Source organism: Gekko japonicus, unplaced genomic scaffold (genome assembly GCF_001447785.1).
Source record: "Gekko japonicus isolate JY-2015 unplaced genomic scaffold, Gekko_japonicus_V1.1 scaffold198, whole genome shotgun sequence".
Taxonomy (NCBI): Eukaryota; Metazoa; Chordata; class Lepidosauria; order Squamata; family Gekkonidae; genus Gekko; species Gekko japonicus.
Genome location: NW_015161409.1, coordinates 673,915 through 692,497, shown reverse-complemented (window position 1 = coordinate 692,497; position 18,583 = coordinate 673,915). Strand labels below are relative to the sequence as shown.

The window sequence follows — 18,583 nt, the reverse complement described above, 5'->3', positions numbered from 1 at the left end:
TGACACCAAAACCACTACACGACAGTGCTCTCCAATGGGAAAGAGCCACAGCTTAGAAGCAAAGCACAATGGGCTCAATCCTGCTAGCTTTTTCATTCAGTCTCACCAAACTCCCCTCCTTTCTGGCTTCATCCTACATGTTTTTTGTGCATACCGGTCCCATGATCCCCAGCACAGCCTTTAGGGGTATGGAGATCCCTCTTTTTTCTTTTTCTATTCATCTGCAGAAAAGCGGGTTTGCCTTTAACCCAATGGTACTTACTCCGTGGCGTGCAGAGAGCCACATTTGCAATCCCCTTCAACCGGAAGAGCCGATTTTCACTCTCTCTTCTCTGCAGTCAGCTTGTTGACCTCCTGACAGCTGCCCCAGTGCTAGGACAAAAGGGCTGAGCCTGCAGGAAAGGGTGGGGGTTGTTAAAAAACAAAGACCTTCAGTAGCAGGACTAGGAAATACCCTTGCTTGAGATCCTGGACATTATGCCAGAGTAGACAATACAAGGCTAAATGAGCCAAGGGACTGATGGAATACAAGCAGGAAAGCTTACCCCTAAAGGAGGCAGTCCTTCCACTATATTCTTCTTCCCTGAAAGAAGTTCTGACACTGGTCTCTTCTTGATTGAATCCTTTCGCACTCTGTATCTTGTGCATGTCGTTAAATCAGACTCAGACACAGATGGAGTCAACAGTCCGTCACCTCTCCTGTGCACCTGGGTGTCAGCCATGATAGGAGCCGGATTCCCCTCTTTGACCTTCTTCTCCGTCTCAGTAATGTGTAGCTTAGGTTCAAGGATGTGCAAAGGACCCGGAGGTGGAACAACCGAACTGTAGGGGTAGTTCAGCAAGGATTCGGGAGGGTAGCATCCCAGGACAGAGGGGAGCTGGGGTTTGCCATTGATGAGAGGGGAGAAAGTTGCAGGAGTCTTGTTTTCTTCTTCAAACTCTTCTTCTTCTTCGCTGCTGTGAATCAACATTGTGGCGTCTGAAAGAGACTTCTTGTGCCCGTAGTTGACATTTTCCTCTCGCTGCTCATTTTCCTCTTGTTTTGTTCTCTCCAGGAAAACAACGGGCTGAGCAGGAACAACCTTTGGAGGGGCTACGTCTGCAGCAGACGCCGACATGGTCCTCTCTTTAACCCTCATGGCTTCAAAGCTGTGGGCCAGCCCAGCTATCTCAATACTGTTCCTCTTCTGCAACTGAGCATGCCGAGCTGACGTTAAGGGCTCACTCACCTCCTGGAGGGAATGCGCGACCGGCAGGCTGTCCTCCTGAAACGTCTGGACCGAGTGGTGGACCCGGCGGGTGATGAGATCTGGATTGCTGCTGCTGATGTAGAGGTGTCGGGAAAGGTCCGGCGTGCTGTTGGCAGGTCTTGGATAAGGATAAGGAGGAGGAGGACGGTACACTTGAGTCCTCATTATGTTCGGCGCAGGATAATCTTGGGATTGCAGCTGAACGTTCGTCAGCTCAGGGACACTCACTGCTCCAACCACCAGCCGCCTTTCAGCAGGGTAGGGGTAAGGGGACTGACTGTGGAAACTGTAATTCAGGTTAAATGGGTAGTGGCCAGACTGAGGCGAGGTGAAATGAGCATGTTCTCGGATTTCAGGCTGGCTGTACACCAAGGCATCGGGTCTACTGTAAGCGTACGAATTGCCAATGTTGAGGTTCCTCATTGAATGACTCTGCTTGTCCGAGTGCATCATTCCTCGGTTAAGCTGCTTCATCACAGTCTCGTAATCTGGAGTAGGCCGATAAGAAGGTGGTATGAGGGCACTGTGCCGGTGCGACGGGACATAATCAGGTCTCAGGACATCGCTGCCGGTAATGCTTGGGTTGGAGGACATCGGCGACGGCTGCATGTAGTGCTGGGGGTTATTCAAAGAGCTGGTGCTGTGGGCACTGTAGACACTGCCATTGCGGATCCTGCCATTGTAGTCGTGCGGGGCTCTATCCAGGCTGGTCTGAGAGTGGCAGTAATAGCCATTCTGAGTATTCCCATAGAGATTATCTGGAGGAAATTAGTCAGCATCCATTTACAGCAAACCACAGAAATGTTAAAGACAAAGGTAAAGACTGTTACTAAAAATGTCCATCTCCTGTCTCACCCAATGCATTTCTGAGTTAGTAACAGAACCACATCTCTTTCTAGGCCAACAACTAAATAGTGACAACGGCACCGGCACTGACTAAATATTTAAAAGGCTAAAGTCACTAATTTCAGCCCCTTACACTACACGGCTTCTGCCTTCTAAGAACATAAGAAGAGACATGCTGGATCAGACCAGTGGTCCATCAGGCCCAGCATTCTATTCACACAGTGGCCGACCAGCTGCCTCTGAGAAGCCCATAAGGTGGAGGAGGACTGCAACAGCATCCTGCCACCCATGCTTCCCAGCAACTGATTTAAAGAGGCATCCTGCCTCTGGTACTAGGAGGAGTAGATATCCATCAGGGCTAGTAGCCACGGTGACTAGTAGCCACTGATAGCCTCATCCTCCATGAATTTGTCCACTCTCCTTTTATAACCTTCCAAGTTGGCAGCCATTTTTTATCCTGTGACAGTGAGTTCCACTGTTAACTATATGCTGTGTGCAGAAGTACTACCTTTCATCTTTCCTGAATTTCCCACCCTTCAGCTTCAGTGGATGACCCCAAGTTCTAGAACTGTCCAGTCTCTCCATACCATGCATAATTTTATACACCAATATCATGTCTCCCCTTTTGGAATGTTTGAATGTATCTAGCTGACTTATACCAAGACCACCCATCTAGCTGAATGCCAACTACTTTGATGGCCATCAGCTCTCCAAAGCCCCAGGCCAAAATTCCTCACAGGCCTGCTACACAAGGATGTACCAAAGTAGAGATGTTGAGGATTGGCTCTGGGGGCTTGGGCATGCAAAGCACATGCTCTGCCACAGAGCCATGGCCCATCCCTTAAAACATGGCAAATAAGGTCTAATATCTTATTCTCCAAGGATCTGAAAACACCTGTAGACAGCAATCCTAAGCAGGATCTACTCAGAATCCTACTCAATGGGTCTTCCTTCCAGGGAAGCGCCCTTAGGATAGCATTTGCCTCGGAGTGTTTGCTATTTGTTCCATAACAGACTAGAAGTAGGCTCTGGTAGTGGGGTGGATCCTATCTTTCCATTGAGAAAAGCTTAAATATTTCTAATATTAAATATTTCTACCCACCTTTCCAAGTTTGAAGTCCTTCTCCAACCTAAGGAGCCTTCTTCCAACTTAAGTAGCTCTTCCCTTGGAGGAACAGCCTCTTAAGTTGGAGGAGAACTCCTTGAAGGGTAGTTAGATCCACCCCAGTAGGGACTCTGGGGCAGGTGATGCTCTGTATTCTTAGTGCTTGGGGGGGGCAACAGTGGGAGGGCTTCTAGTGTCCTGGCCCCACTGCTGGACCTCCTGGTGGCACCTGGTATTTTTGGCCACTGTGTGAAACAGAGTGTTGGACTGGATGGGCCATTGGCCTGATCCAACATTGGCTTCTCTTATGTTCTTATGTTCTTCTTTGCGTATAGTGAACTGCCTCTTTATGCTTAGGCAGTAGGCTTGCAGTTACCACTTGGTACAATGACTGAGGAATTTTTTAAAAAAGCAATGGTTAAATAAGCTTTTAATCTTTACTAGCTTCTATTTTATTCTTGTGTTTATTACATTTACATACCAGTGTGCTTCAGATCTAATGATAAACCACTGCTTGTGATTACATGAATGAGCCTGTGAAGGGAAATTCTCTGTTCATGTATGACTGTGGAAAACAATTGATGTTTTGTCCAAACTCAACACATGTGGTTTGCTGTTCCCTACAATCCAATATTCCAGATCAAAATTAAAACAGACTTTGGTATTTTTTTTAATTTAGTTTTTAAGGAAGAGTGCGAAAAACAGTTTGTGGTTTGCCTCTAAAAGCAAAAATCCTTTATTACATTACCATACACAAATGGAGGAAAGAGGGAAAGTGAATGGCTAATTTCTCCAGGCTTGTTCACATAACAATGAATTATAGTTTGTCATCACACCTGACATATGCCAATAAATTCACTTAAGGAAGCTCATGGTATCGTATGTGCACCTCCTGAATTTAGTCTCCTATTCAGACACTAGCCAAGTCAAGACCCACTTAGCATGATCAATCTGACAACTTAAATTGTCCTCAAACCACTCTCTGCTCTTACTTCTAGTGGTGGTGGAAAGTGGCATCAAGTTGAAGCCAACTCATGATGATCCCATAAGGTTTTCAAGGCAGAAGACAAATAGAAATGGTTGGCCATTGCCTGCTTCTGCATACCAACCCCGGACTCCCATCCGAATACCACCATCCACTGGCTTTGCGCTGGATGGTCTCCCATCCAAATACTAAGCAGGGCCAACCCTGCTTAGCTTCCAAGTTCTGACAAGGTTGGGCTAGCCTAAGCCATCCAGATCAGGGAGCTCTTTCTCCTAGAGAATGTAATTCCCACCACCATCAAACCCCCTTTATAAACTACGTTGGCCATGTAAAGTCTTTCAACTTCCCGAGCACATCAAACCTTTTACCTTGGGAAGACGTATATGGTTCTGTGTAGTGTCCATTGTAATGTAACTGAGGCGGTGGCGGCATCATATAAGGCTGCGGTTTGGGCTGCTGAAAAAATATCGTAGCAGTAATGAATGTGTATGCAGAACGATTGAAATTGCTCCCTTTTATCCCATTCATTTCAATAAAGCAGTTCTCAGCATTTACAATTTAAAAAGGAATAGATACACCAACTAGCATTCTTAAGAGAAATTAATGGGATGATCCTCAGCATTTCTTTGAGAAGTTCAGATCAACACACGTTCATACAATCTCCCATTTAGGAAGAGAACCATTGGGCCAGCAAGAAAACTGCTGATAGGTTCTGTCTTCTTTTGAGGGACGGATTTAGATGAGAGAAACAGCATAGAAGGAAAGGCTTAAATACCCCCCCCCATTGCTGCCTCCTTAATCAAAACCACCAGCCGCAAGAGGCTGCTTTGAAGTGTAAAAAATAATCTCAGGATATGTACCAGAAATCTATCTAGTCCGACCCTAATGGTGTAACTAGAGCTCAGTAAAAATTGAGAATTCCTGCCAATTCTCTCCCTCATTTACAAAAATGTGAAATACCAATGACTGGCAGCCATCACCTTGTTCCCATCTGATCCTAGAAGCCTCGGTCCCAGTACTACCACAGCCTTTGCTCAAATCCGGTTCCATGAACCAGGTTTTGGGACCTGAATCCAGATTTAGCAGGAGAGACAACAGAGTCTGGTGAACGAGGGTAGATCAATGTTCCACCCCCTCCTCTTTCTCCACAGACTCCTTGTGCAGTCTGGACAGGCTCCTCTGCTTTGTAAAAATACAAACCCCAAATACGTTGAAATATTTTATGTTGTTGAAACAAGAGAGGCTAGGGTGGTAAACCACTTCCACATATTAAGAGTGGAACATAAATTAAGCTTGCACATTCACAGTCAATGGCCAGATTGACCAGGGGGCTGAGGTTTCAGTGGCTTCTGTTAACCCTTCAAGTTTATTTATTTGAAGGCTTTAGTCAACTACTGCCACCACCATCACCACCCCAGAAAAGAAACAAGGATACAACCAAAATCATTCCCATTTTGTTTGGGGGCAGTTTATTAGTCCAGATCAGGGCTTTTTTTTTTTGCAACAGAGGTGCCGGAATTCTCAAGAGGGAAATGAGGTTTTCAGTCTGTATACTGAAAGCTCATGGGAAACATTTTTAAAAGAGTATTGTCGAAGAGGTTCCAGAACTCCATTCCGGCGCGTTCCCCCAGAAAAGAAGCCCTGGAGATCCAAACTGTTGGTAACATGACTACAAATTTTCATACCCTGATAAAAACCAAACCAAAAAGTTGCTAGAAAACTAGCCCCTCTGTTAAGAACTGAAGATAAGTATCAGACTCCTGTGTCGGGCTGGAAATCAGGGCTGTCTCCTTCTCCAGGGTTCCTTTGATAGGGCTTGCCCTGGGGGAAGAACCTCAGAAAAGAGGGGGGAGGGCTACAGCACTCTCTTCCCTCTCCCACTCCTTCCAGTAACCTCTCCTTAGTTGTCTTCAGTGATGTCTGGCCCTTCCTTCCTGGTTCTCCCAGGGCACACCTTTGAAAGGACTGCCAGAGGGGTAAAACTCTGTCCTCAGCCATTCCCTCTATCCTGGGGGATGGGCCTATGGGAATGGCGGGTCCTAGGCCCAATGAGCAGCTGCCTGCCTAGGATCCCATTTCCCCTGCCCCTCCACCATGGGAAGCCTTATAAGGCTTCTCCTCTGGCCCGTGCTGGCCTAAGGAGGTCACTGCAGCCTGTTTCCTGCCCTGCCCTTCCAAAGAAGACTTATTGGCTCCCACGACATATGAGGAAATGGCTGTCGCTTCTGGTGGGTTCTGCTGCTCTTCCGCCACCCTTGTTGCCTCTTGCCTCTGCTGCTGGCCCCTGGGGGGTTAGCTCCTAGCCAGCCCCTGGCCTGCCTGGTGTGTCTGGTGTCGTGGCAAGCTGGGAAGCTGCTCCAGCGGCATCACACTGGGCTTCTGCAGCCCTCCCTGGGCAGTTTCCTTAGCACGGTCTGGAGGCCTCTGTCTCCTTGGAGGTAAGTTCGGGGGGTGGGACAGTAAGATAGCCATTGGCCAACATACAGAAATAATATTTCAGTATTCTGCTTGGGAAAGATCATCAGCCCTCACTGGAATGGTCTGAAGGCCAAACTTTCTGTCCTGGTTCACGAAAGGGACTGAAACATCCGTGAAAGAGATTTTGCTGCTGAAGTGCCACTGTGGCCTTATTGGGCAAACTACACCAAAACAGTCATCTTTTAGGAAATATCTCATTTATAACCTTAATTTTTTTAAAAAAATTAAAGGAATAGCTTGGAGTTGAAAATCTTACCAGAGATATCCTGGAAGAGGATCGCCTCCTAACTGGATTCACTGTGACTGTCTGAGTTTGTCTACAAAGCAAAAAAAAAAAAGTCTTGATAAAGGCAGATTTTGCCAAGCACTGAGAGAGCATTCAGAAATCTTACAGCAATATCCCCAATGTTCACTTCCCACCCGGTTGTCTCATGCAACTGAGATGTGTACGGATAAGGCAGATATAATCTTTCACAACTGACAGAAAACATAAAAGCAGATGCAAGAACAAGCCCGTTACTTTCACATTCCTCCTTCATCAGCAGTTCTGCAAGACACGGCACAGTGGCTTATCTTGCATGTATCGCATTCCTATCAGGAATCCAGAGGGAAAACGGCTTAAATTGCAAAAGAAAAAAACAACGTTGTGTTTCATCATCAGCTGAATCTTCCTCAAGAGATATAGTTTATCCTTTTGGTATTTTTACAAAGGAACCTGGCTAAATGTCTCATCAGACAAACGCATACATTATTGTCAAGTGAAACCTCCCATGCAGAAGTTTTCTGCTTCCCCCTTGCTAGATCCACAGAACAAATGTGGGGAGATTGGGATTTCCGCAAACACTGTCATACATCACTGTATTTCACAGTGTGTAGGGCATGCTGGCAAAAGTGGGTGGGACTAAGCATGTTTGCATACACCCACCCACTTCCAGCAAATACTTCCGATGGTGACATATGACACATTAAGGCCACATTACAATGTGGGTGGAGGAAGGAGAGGCATGTATTCCACTCTCAACTTCTTGGAGAAACGGCAGGATAAAAATGCAATGGATAGTCCAGTCAGAGGCCCATCGATACAACTGAAGAATTCCAATACTTTCCTTTGCAATGGCTGCTCCCAATACCCCTTTTGTCTCAGAGTTGTCTGGAATTTAACTGATTTATAAATGAGGGCACATGAAAAGCACCTGCCTTTGCAGGGTTCCACCTTTCCAGGCATCTCATTAAAATGACAGTCAGCGTGTCAGAGTGCTTAGACTGCTGGATTAGGAGACTCAGGCTGGAATCCCCACTCAGCCACGGAAGCTCACTGGGTGACCTTGAGGCAGTCAGTCTCCCCCAAAGTAGCCTACCTTGCAGGGTGGAGGTTGTGATGATAACACAGAAGAGGGGAGAATGATGTTGTTTGGGTCCCCACTGGGGAGAAAACTGAGTATAAATATCTAAATGAATATATATGGCCCAGAGGGAAACTATGTTGGTGTGTAACCCTGCACTCAAAGGTGGGGTGGTGGTGGTTATGGATGCACGGGTACCCTTTAAGTTAAATGCGGGAGTGCACAGAATGTTTTTGGGCACACAGATTTGTCCTTCTAGACACATTGTCTCATCACTAGCAAATGTTATTTGCCTTATTTTTATTTCACATGTTCCTTTGGTAACATCACTACCCAGTTGCAGCTGCAGGCCTTTTTGCTCCTGAAACCAAAACGTCAAAAACGGCTGTCTGACTCGCTCATGTTTTGAAAAGACACAAGGAGGGAGAGGCAGGGAACAGATGCCCCTGTCCAAAGGGATGCTTGTGCTGCATCGTGGTAAAGCTGTCCCCACTGCAAGCAAGCAAACACAGGAGCCGCACAAATATATAGCATTGCAAAGAACTCAGGATGGAAAAAAGAAAAAAATTTCTAGCTCACCCTTTGGGTAGAGAAGGACGAGAAAGGATTGGAAAGCGCGGAAAGGAAAGAATGAGGAAAGATTTCTGAGAGCCTTCCTCAGGCGGAGAGTCTGGGGAGTCTCTAAAGACAAGGTACATGCAGACAAAAAAGACGACAATGAGATAGTCCATTCCAGAGAGAGGATGTTTGTTGTCCACAGAGGAGATCTCTCGAGACGTCATCAGGTGGGCTTTAGAGCAGCTTTCTCTCTGCTGTAAGAGCCCTGATCTCCTCATTCCCCTACCTCTACAGGATAAGGGATCTGTTAGTTTATGACAGGATGAGAAGCCTTGAGGACGTGGAGACGGCTTGCATGAGCCAGGAGGCACTCATAGATTACCTGCTATCAAGTTTCTAGTCCTCACAGTGTGAGCGAAAAAGGAACCACATGCATTAAAGAAGAATATGCTATCAAGTTGCAACCAGCTCACAGTGACCCCCAACCACAGAGTGTTCAGGACAAGAGATGAGCAGAGGTGATGTGCCACTGCTTTCCTCTGAGCAGCAACCCCAGTCTTCCTTGGCAGTCTCCCACCCAAGTACTGACCATGGCTGGCCCTGCTTAGCTCCCAAGCCCTGATGAGCTCCAGCCAAACTGGGCTAGTGGGCTGCTGCCTTAAAGGAACCAGCAGATAAAACTATCCACATTTCCTCCAGATCTCACAAATTCAAAGCCCAGTTTCAAGAGAAGAGAGTGTGCACTAATGGGCTGACTCAGTATTTTCACCATTTTTGTGCGTGATGTAGCAGAATATCACAAGCAATACATGCAACATATTCACTAGAAGTCACTTTGTACCAAAGTCACAGGGGAGGAAAGCGAGGTTATCTTTTTCTGAAGAAGTGCACTTGCACACAAAAGTTTATACTGTAAATAAAACTTTGTTGGTCTTAAAGGTGCCACTGGACTCAAACTCTGTTTTGATATTAACTATGTGTAACTACAGGCTGTTCTTTTACACACTTCTTTTACATGTTTTCTATAATTTTCTACATAAATGAGAGGGAAAGTGAGCTCTGGCTCACAAAAGCTCATGCTGGAATAGACATTGTTAGTTCTTAATGGGACACCAAACGTCTGTTGTGTTCTTTTACAAAGCAAACTGCCAGTATCTTTAAATATTGGAAGCTGCAAGGGAGAGAGAATGAGTGATGTGGATATAGTGGATACTAACAACCACATTCATAGAAGGAGCGCCATGTAGTAATAGCTCCTACTTACCACAAATGAAGCACTTCACGACACAGAGATGACATGAACCAGCCTTATACTAACTCAGACTACTGGTCTCTCAGTGCCTGTATTGCCAAGTCTGACTGACAGCAGCTCTCCAGGGTCTCAGGCAGAGTCTTTCACATCACCTACTTCCTCCTAATACTTTTTTAAAAAACTGGAGATACTGAGACTTGAACCCAAGATCTTCAACGTGCAAATGCTCTATCAAAAAGCCATGACCCCTTCCCATGTGTCTTCCACCAAATGATAACATTTAGGATCCCATCTTCTTCCCCATCCCTCATATATTGTTCATTACATCGTTCCTCTATGTTTTCATGCATTCATTGCTATGACAGACAGACAAGGAAATCCAAGTCCTCACAAGACCAGGCTCACGAACAATGGCTAAGCATTGTATCTTGGGCAAACTGAACTACTTTTTTGCTTTCAGTCACATACGTTAATCATACCTACCTAATGCTTATTTTTCAAAGCAAGCAATGTAAATTATTTTAAAGGCCCCACTCTGGACCTCTTGATGGCACCTGGTAGTTTTTGGCCACTGTGCAACAGAGTGTTGGGCTAGATGGGCCATCTGATCCAACATTGGCTTCGCTTATGTTCTTATGAACGTATGTGTAGACTCAGTGCAATGTTATAATTTGCTGAAGGTATGTGATGTAGAAGCAAGTCACATGAGCTCTGCTATTTCGCAAGTTGAGAGCAGCAAATAATACATTTTTAAAAGAAATCTAACTCCTCTGTATCAAATAAAAGGCCCTGGAGCCACAGTTGCTCACAGGAGTATCAGAAGAGAGCTGTACCCACAGCAACAGTTTCTGCGCCAACGTCAGCCTGTTGACATGACAGTTCCAAATATGGCACTTTGCAATAACGTTTGAAGTATCACTATACCGATTAGTAACCTGGGTGGACACTGTGGATGATAAAAGCCAGACAACAGGGCCACCTGCAGACAAGGTAGGGGTCTACTCGGGGGACTCTCTGAGCACACAGAAAAACATAACTTTGAAAAATTAACCAAAAGAAAAATCAAAACCTTAAAAAGTGTCCTGATGAGTAATAAATATGTGCCACAAGCACAGAATGGTGAGACAACTGAGTGCTGATGTGCCACAAGCACAGAATGGTGAGACAATTGTTAGACAAAGGGAGAAATCAGCCTTTTCAAGCCCATGTTAACAGAATGCTTGAAGGGGACGAATGGGTAGCAGATTTCCAAACTGTCCTTTGCACTCCCATAATTCCTCACAAACTCCAGGTTTTATGAAAAGTGCATTCCACCTGACACGGATGCTGAAGCTGGCACTACGGCTGGAAGTGCAGAGCTTGAGATTTGCATCAGTGTGAAAATGTGGGTCTCTTCATGGTTGGAGAGAAAGCTACTCAAACTGTGGATGCTGTGGAATGATAGGCTACGAACTGCCAATTCAGAAAGAAAATCACGCAGACAATTTTTTCACTCCCTTCTCACCAATTCAGTCCAAAGATATATTCAGAAATCTAAATATTTTGGAAGCTCAGAGTTGCAACAGCCTTATTTTTAGATTCGGCAGCAGAAAAGGAAAAGTTCTGAGGCTCCTGTTTTGAACGCTTAAATTACCTGCAGTCTCAGGAACACACACTCGAGAAGAAAAAGGAAATCTAATTATTTGGGTGACCTCCTCCAACAGTAAATTAGAGGATACAACATTGTTTAGAATTAATATGGTGAGAGAAGATTGTGATACTTACAGGCTACATTTATTTAGTCTATAAAATTTGTGCCTGGCCACACACATCCGCCACACATATTTCGCAGTTTCCATGTCTTCCTATCAAACAAAAGAGATGCATATAAGACTATATGCGTACATAGATCCTTATCCACATAGGTTTAAATTACTTTCCTACTGACTGAACCCATGGAGCTGAGTCAGACCTAAGCCTATCGAGGCCAGTCAGTACTCTTTGATTGGCAGCAGCTCTGCAGGCACCTCAAGGAGAGGACTTTCACATCATTTATTAGTATCTGATCCTCAGAGATTGAACCTGGGACCTTCTGCACATGAGGCAGATGCTCTTCCACTGAGCCATGTCTTCTTTCCATTCCAGAGCTGATTTGATAGGCCAAGATGTTGGACCAGTCTGAACAACCTCCTTGCAGAGGAGAGCTGTGGCTCAGTAGCAGAGCAGATGAGAGGTTTACTGTGTGGCTGGATTTGGAATACAGTTGCTCAGTCCCCTTCTCAAAAAAAATTATTGCAGAGTCAGAAAAGGTGCAAAAAAAAGACCAAAGGGATTGGAAGACCTTCCCTAGGAAGAAAAACAGAAGAGCTTTGGAGCTTTTCCATTTAGGAAAAAAAAAAGATGCTGGGGGACAAAGAAGAGACACATGGTAGAGATTTACAAAATTATGCCCGGTCAGGAAAAAGTTGGGACAGAGAACTTTTTCTGCCTCTCCTAAAATAATGCAACTTGGAGGGGTCCAATGAAAATGATTCATTTGTAGACTCAGGACAGGCACAGTTTAAAAATTCACATAATGCATAATTAACTTGTTGCCACAGGATGTGGTGATAACCACCAGTTTAGATGCCTTTAGGGGATTCAACGGACTCCTGGAGGAGAGGTTAACCAATGGCTATTAGGCATGAAGTACTAATCTATGGGCCAGTATACTCTGGAATGCTCGTGTGTGCATGGGGCAGCAGTTGGCAAAGCTTCGGCCTTCATGTCGCTGCCACAGGCCTTCAATGGAATTTGGTCAGCCACTCTGGGAAACCGGATGCTGAACTAGATGGACCAATTGGTCTGATCCAGCAGGGCTCTTATGTAAAGCAGAGGGTACGCAAGTGGGGAAGAGCACCACCAGCTGCCACCACCCCAACACAGACGTCATGTTTGCACAATGCCTGCATGTGTGAAATCCACCGTGCAGAGGACCCAAACTGAACAGCTGATACAAAAGCTACATGTAGGAAAATCAGTTGCATCCTTTGTTCGTGGCTATGCATGTAAGATTTTAGGCACATATGCTAAGGCTTCATTCAGAGGTGAATGCCCAGCAAGTTCTGGTTACTCCCACTGCACACAGCCTCTCCTCAGAGTAAAGGCTGTCTGAACTAAGCGCATGAGCAGTGATTATTACACATCCAGGTTACTACATGCAATATGAAAATTGCAGAATACAAAACCATCCTATCTTTGAAAGCTAAAAAATGATGGCTGTTTATGCCCAATAATGCCCAGCTTCTCTGACAAATGAGGCAAAAGGCAAGTTCAAATCCTGAAATGTTACTCCACATCACCAGACAATGTGTACCTTTAAGCCTCAGGGGTCATTTCTGCTTTAATCTACAGAGCAAGGGAGCAGACAGAACTACCACCTTTAGAGGCAAACAGGAAATTTGGCCTGATTAAAGCCAGAGTGACACCAATGGATCTATTAAGGACATGCCATGCACTGTTGCTTGTGTCAGCTGTGGCATTTTAGCTCATATGCCTGGCCCACATAGGCTACCATATCCTATTGGAGCTTGTCATGCCAAAATCGCCGCACATGCAGCAATATGGACCAGCTAAGGGGAACAAGTACCCAAGAAGAGACAAAGAAAAATCCCTACAAGATGCTTTATTCCAAGGGAAATGTAAATGATTACATATCTAGGCCACACAACATTAAGGCTGATGCCCCAGAAGACATGGAAAATAAACCTGCAGATCAAGTGGATGGAAATATTTATTCCTGGTTTCAAGGAGGTCACAAGTATGATATTATGAACTACGTTACTGCATCTTACCTAATTTAAAGCAAAATGTCTAGAAATTCACTTTCCAGATATAACATCTGGACACACTGTGTAAATTCTGATTTTTCCCTTTTAACAACATTGCTTTAAAACGCAGAAAAATAAACACTCACTCACTTACAGTTTGGAACTGGATCGTCTCTTCTTTGTTTGCCAGCTCTAGTGCAAAAAAGGACTTGTTGTGGGACATATTAGCAATGTCATGCCACCTATGGAGGGGGGGGGGAAAGGAGAATGAGACAGCAATGCCAACTCACAACTTCACAAAGTGTTGCACTGTAATTACATGGACCTAAAAAAGGAACAGGAATTAGCCATACAGTTTACTGTAGATTTGCAAAACATCTTAGCTGCCCTGCATTATTTTCTCTTCAGAACCTAATAAGCTGTCTGGTTTCTTTTGCCCATACTGGGAGTCAAAAGAGTTCGACCGACCAGATGATTAGACACCTGCAGTTAATGGACAAAAGCTTTTAAGTAATAATCCACCACGCAAAGATTACAACTGGTAAGGCACATTTCAAGTCAACAGGGCAAAAACAGCCTGATTTATGTGAAGCCATATATTCTCCAATTCAGCAATGATATGCATTTATTTACAGGATGCATCAAAAAAGTAAGGCATTATTCTATTATAAATATAATAATTGATCATCCTTTTATTACAGCTCAATCCCATACTTCATTACCATGTGTTTCTATAGGTCACTTATTCCCTCCAGAGCACTGATGGCTTAAACATTAAACCCTATCTTCTACAAATATTCCCCAGACATTCCTTACATGAACACACCTTGCAGACTGCATTGTGCCACGATTGGGACTGACCTCTGGCACTATTCACCCAAATCCTTTGTTTACCTTACAGTTCCCCTTGGTTCATACCCAGTTCTGATGGAGAAATAAATTCTTACCTCAGTTGAATCAGCATCAGGTTCTTGAGGGCATAGCAAGAAAACATCAGTTGAAACACACTACCGTATATGGGAATTAAACACACCTAAATATAACAGGAGGGCGGCCGTTTTTGTGCTTCACAAAGATTCCATCGAGACATGCTCCAATGAATATATCACTTCCTTGGCTGTCCTGGATAATGGCCAGAAATAATGGAAACACTTGAGTTTGTTCCCCTTCAAGACGACAACAACTTCAGCACTGCAAGGTCATAGTAGTTTCTATATACTTAAATGGTCATACCTTTGTTTCCAACCCCAGTAAACTCTCTTCGCGCTGCTGCACACATATAAGGACCTAAGGATGGCCTGCTCCCATACAAACCGACCCAACCACTGCAGTCATCTCTGGAGGCCCTGCTTTGAGTACATCCACCACCGATGGATGGAAATCGGGAAAGTGTCTTCTCGATTGTGGCACCAAAATTATGGAATTCCCTCCCCGGGGAAATTTCTCTGTCCCCTTCTATTATTGTCTTCCAGCTCCAGCTTTTTGTTTTGTCTGGTGTTTTCTCACTGACCTCACCTACATGTGTGTGTTTGTGTGTTCTGTTTTTGTTTTCCCAGCCAATCAGGGATATGCAGCAAGACATGATACCATCACATTGGCCAGTCAAATGTTATGTGCTAGCATGACTGAGGACAAGCAAAATCTATCTATAATGAATGCAATGCTTCCTAGAAGCCATATTTTTTCTATTGTGCCACCATGCTGGATGGAATTCCTGCCACCAGGAATCTTCCCCAGCCAACCTTCCTCCTTCCTTCTTCCTACATGGATGTGAACCTTCCATTTCTATAACAACCTTCCATTTTCAGGAGACATTTGCAATGGTCATTTTGAAATGTGCCATTTCACAGTATTTTATGATGAGCTGTGTTTCAGGAATCTATTGATGCTGATATGCTTTTATTATACTGCAGCCCACCTAGGGTCTTTTAGACAAAAAAGGTAAGACATTTAAAACAATAATAATTGTAAGAGTCAACAGATCTCTATTTAATATATATCCCAATCCCTGCCCACAAGTCTCTATCTTTGGTCTACACATGGGTCTTGTGAGTTCAGCAATTTATATACAAATATTCAAACATTTCAGAGCTGTACACAGAAAGCCAAAATGTCTTAAATTCATGCTGGCTTAGTATAAATTTTTAAAACGTAAGCATACTTGTGGATTTAAAAAGTCATGGCAATGATTTTCCACAAATTAACCTCACCTTTGCAGGATAGCTCTCTTCACCGTAACCTTCCATTCTCTCAACCTCTTGCATATATAACATCTCTGCATCAGGAGGCATGAGACCTCTACAAAAACAACAACAACAAAAGGTCAAATAGCCAGCTTCTTGGGACAGATTAGGCAGCATATAGAGTTTAACTTTTTTTAATGTTTCCCATCATGCCCAGACACATTCCAACTGCAAAGGTGTAGCTGCAAAAATGTCGTTCTTCTCCAACCAAAGTGTTAGAGAATGAACTTGATATTTTGCTTTATGAACTTATATTTACTGCTACACACAATGGACTGTGCACACACACACATAGGCTCAGAGAATTGTACATTCTAAGTCACCTGTTGTGATGCAACACATAGAAGGTACTTGCACAAGCCTTACACGTGAATAAGGTTCCAGTTACACAGTTATCAGCCTGGTGAAGGAGTACACATCTCCATTATTGTGAGCAGCAAAAAACAACAACTTGGAGAAGAGACAGCCCCCATTGCAGATCTAGTTGTGATCACGTACAACACATCCATGTTTTGTTCCTGCTTTGGTATTTCCTGCCAGATGTACATTTGGTTTACAATGGGATGGCTAGTTTCATCTATACTTCAATGAAGCATCCTGACGCCAAGGTTTCACACCTGCCCAGATGCCTTCCTTGAGTAAGGTATTAGATTTCAATATTGGCCACCCCTCTAGGAAACCTCCCACTCCTATACGTAACCAATAGGATTAGTTTTGGGACGGACTAATGGGTAGGTGGGTCCACGGGTTGGAACAGTTACCTCCTACCCAATGAACCACGTATGAAAGGTAAGGACCATTCACCTGGCCCTTCCTAGCTAGCATTCTCCGCAACAACCCCTGTCTGCTTTATACTCCTCTTGAGTCCCACTTGCTATACCCAAACCCTTGCCTCTACTTTGATCTCTTGATCTGCAGTCAAGAGACCCACACGTGCTGGCTGGTTCTGGTCGTGTGTTTGAACTCCCTAGATTTCTATTTTCTCCCCATCCATTCTTCATTGGAACAACCAAGCTGAGAAGACAGATAAGTATCACCCATCATCATCCCCACCTGCTAATGCAAACGTGCTTATTTTAATACTGTATTTCTAAGGAACTTGATTGAATGTGTGAGTGCATCAGTATTGTTTGTATGAGATTTATATTCTTTAAGTAAAAGACATTTATTTTAACAACACCAGCCTCGACTCCTTCTCTGGTAACCCTTGGTGGGAACAGGACCTTGGTATAGTTGGCAAGAACCAGTTAATAAATTGCCAATTCCTGTAAATAAAGCAATTCGGCTAACAAAAGTACAGACATGACCACTGTCTGCTTTGTGGCTGTGCCACAGTCATAAGCAGCTCCAGGATAGTGCCCAAAGATTTAAAGAGTCAAGATTTCATTCGCCTGCACAGTTCTCTGGCTAATTCCTCCAGTGAACAAATTTCCAGTACCTCCCTCCCAAGTGGTTGCTGTCTTCTGACATGGGGCCAACACCAACAAAAATGAATGGATCTCTGGAACCATTACTAACCAATCAGGTTCCAGCTACGTGAACATGTGCTCCCCCACCTTACTGTAGTTGTACAGTTGGTTGGCAACAGTGGTTAAAGCAAACCATGGCTTCCCTTCAACTACAGTCTGGGGGGGGAACAGTTAGAGTGGGTTTCAAGGCCTGGGAAACTTAGTTTGGTCTTAACCATTATTAATTTCAGTGATGACAAATGGGGTGACATGGTTAAACAGAGGAGAGAGGGAATGTTCAGAGACTATACCCCAATCTGCTAAACACAGAACCAGGGTTACATTTGTTTCAACATTGTCTCAATCCAATTCTTTATTGGATGAGAAAAGAAGCAACAGCACATCAGTGCTCACTTAGCAACATTCAATCCAGAAGCAGTGCCAGAATGGAAGAACCATTACCTATACTTCTGATGGAGTAAGGCCACTTTCTGGGTTGCTTCTTCCAGAATTTTCTCATCTTGCAGCCAACCCTAGAAAAGAAGAGGGGAGAGCCCAAGATTACTCCCAAATTTATGTAGCCTTCTAAACTGTAATTTAAACGGAGGAGAGGAGAATGATATAAGCCACTTTGGGACCCCACTAGAGAGAAAGGTGGGATATAAATAAAGAAACATTAAATTAATACAATCAGATAAATAATAATAAACTATGCATCCTGAATTAAACTGATTCAAGCTGCAGAAACCAGGGCAGAAGGCAAGTCAGTTTGTGCAGGGTTGAGAGAAATTCATGTGAAAGCACACACAACTTGCAGCCAAGACAACCATCAGAATCTCCTGTTCACTATCTGTGCCATCTTAAGCAATGTTACACCCTTCTAAATTCATTGGTCAATGGGCTTAGAATGTTGTAACTCTGCTTAGGATGGCACTGTATGATACACCTGCCCACCCCTGCCCTGTCATGATTTGATCTTTTTGCAACAGGACTGAACTATGTTGAATATATAAGGGAGAACTCTCACAGGGTTGGGTTTGTTTTGGGACTCCCCTAGTTTTCTATTGGAACCACACACACACACACACACACACACCAAAAATTTTCTGTCCCCCCTCCGGACCTTCACATCTCTAGTAGTCTAGTAACTAAAACCACCTATATTAATATATAAGAGATAAACAACAGATATGCAGTTGTTTTTGTGTCATAGCAATAGTCCAGTGAGCTTCCCTTCCTTTCAGCAATTTCCCAAAATCAGTAGGGGAAATAAATGGAACAATTCTT

At 44.2% G+C, this 18,583-nt stretch overlaps 1 protein-coding gene across 6 annotated transcripts in view; it reads right to left on the bottom strand.

Moving 5' to 3' along the window:
* Positions 1-18,583, bottom strand: part of PTPN21 (protein tyrosine phosphatase, non-receptor type 21) — a 76,254-nt gene that overhangs the window by 18,260 nt on the left and 39,411 nt on the right. For 2 of the 6 annotated variants that reach the window (XM_015426664.1, XM_015426669.1), the window contains exons 6-14: positions 17,759-17,829; positions 15,816-15,903; positions 14,639-14,727; positions 13,760-13,847; positions 11,582-11,661; positions 8,587-8,688; positions 6,921-6,981; positions 4,555-4,642; positions 546-2,008 (exon numbers count right to left, since the gene is read on the bottom strand). In XM_015426664.1, coding sequence (XP_015282150.1) covers positions 546-2,008; positions 4,555-4,642; positions 6,921-6,981; positions 8,587-8,688; positions 11,582-11,661; positions 13,760-13,847; positions 14,639-14,727; positions 15,816-15,903; positions 17,759-17,829 — 2,130 coding nt within the window. The remainder of the gene's footprint in view (positions 1-545; positions 2,009-4,554; positions 4,643-6,920; positions 6,982-8,586; positions 8,689-11,581; positions 11,662-13,759; positions 13,848-14,638; positions 14,728-15,815; positions 15,904-17,758; positions 17,830-18,583) is intronic. The other 4 variants (XM_015426690.1, XM_015426697.1, XM_015426675.1 and 1 more) reach the window with 3 other exon arrangements.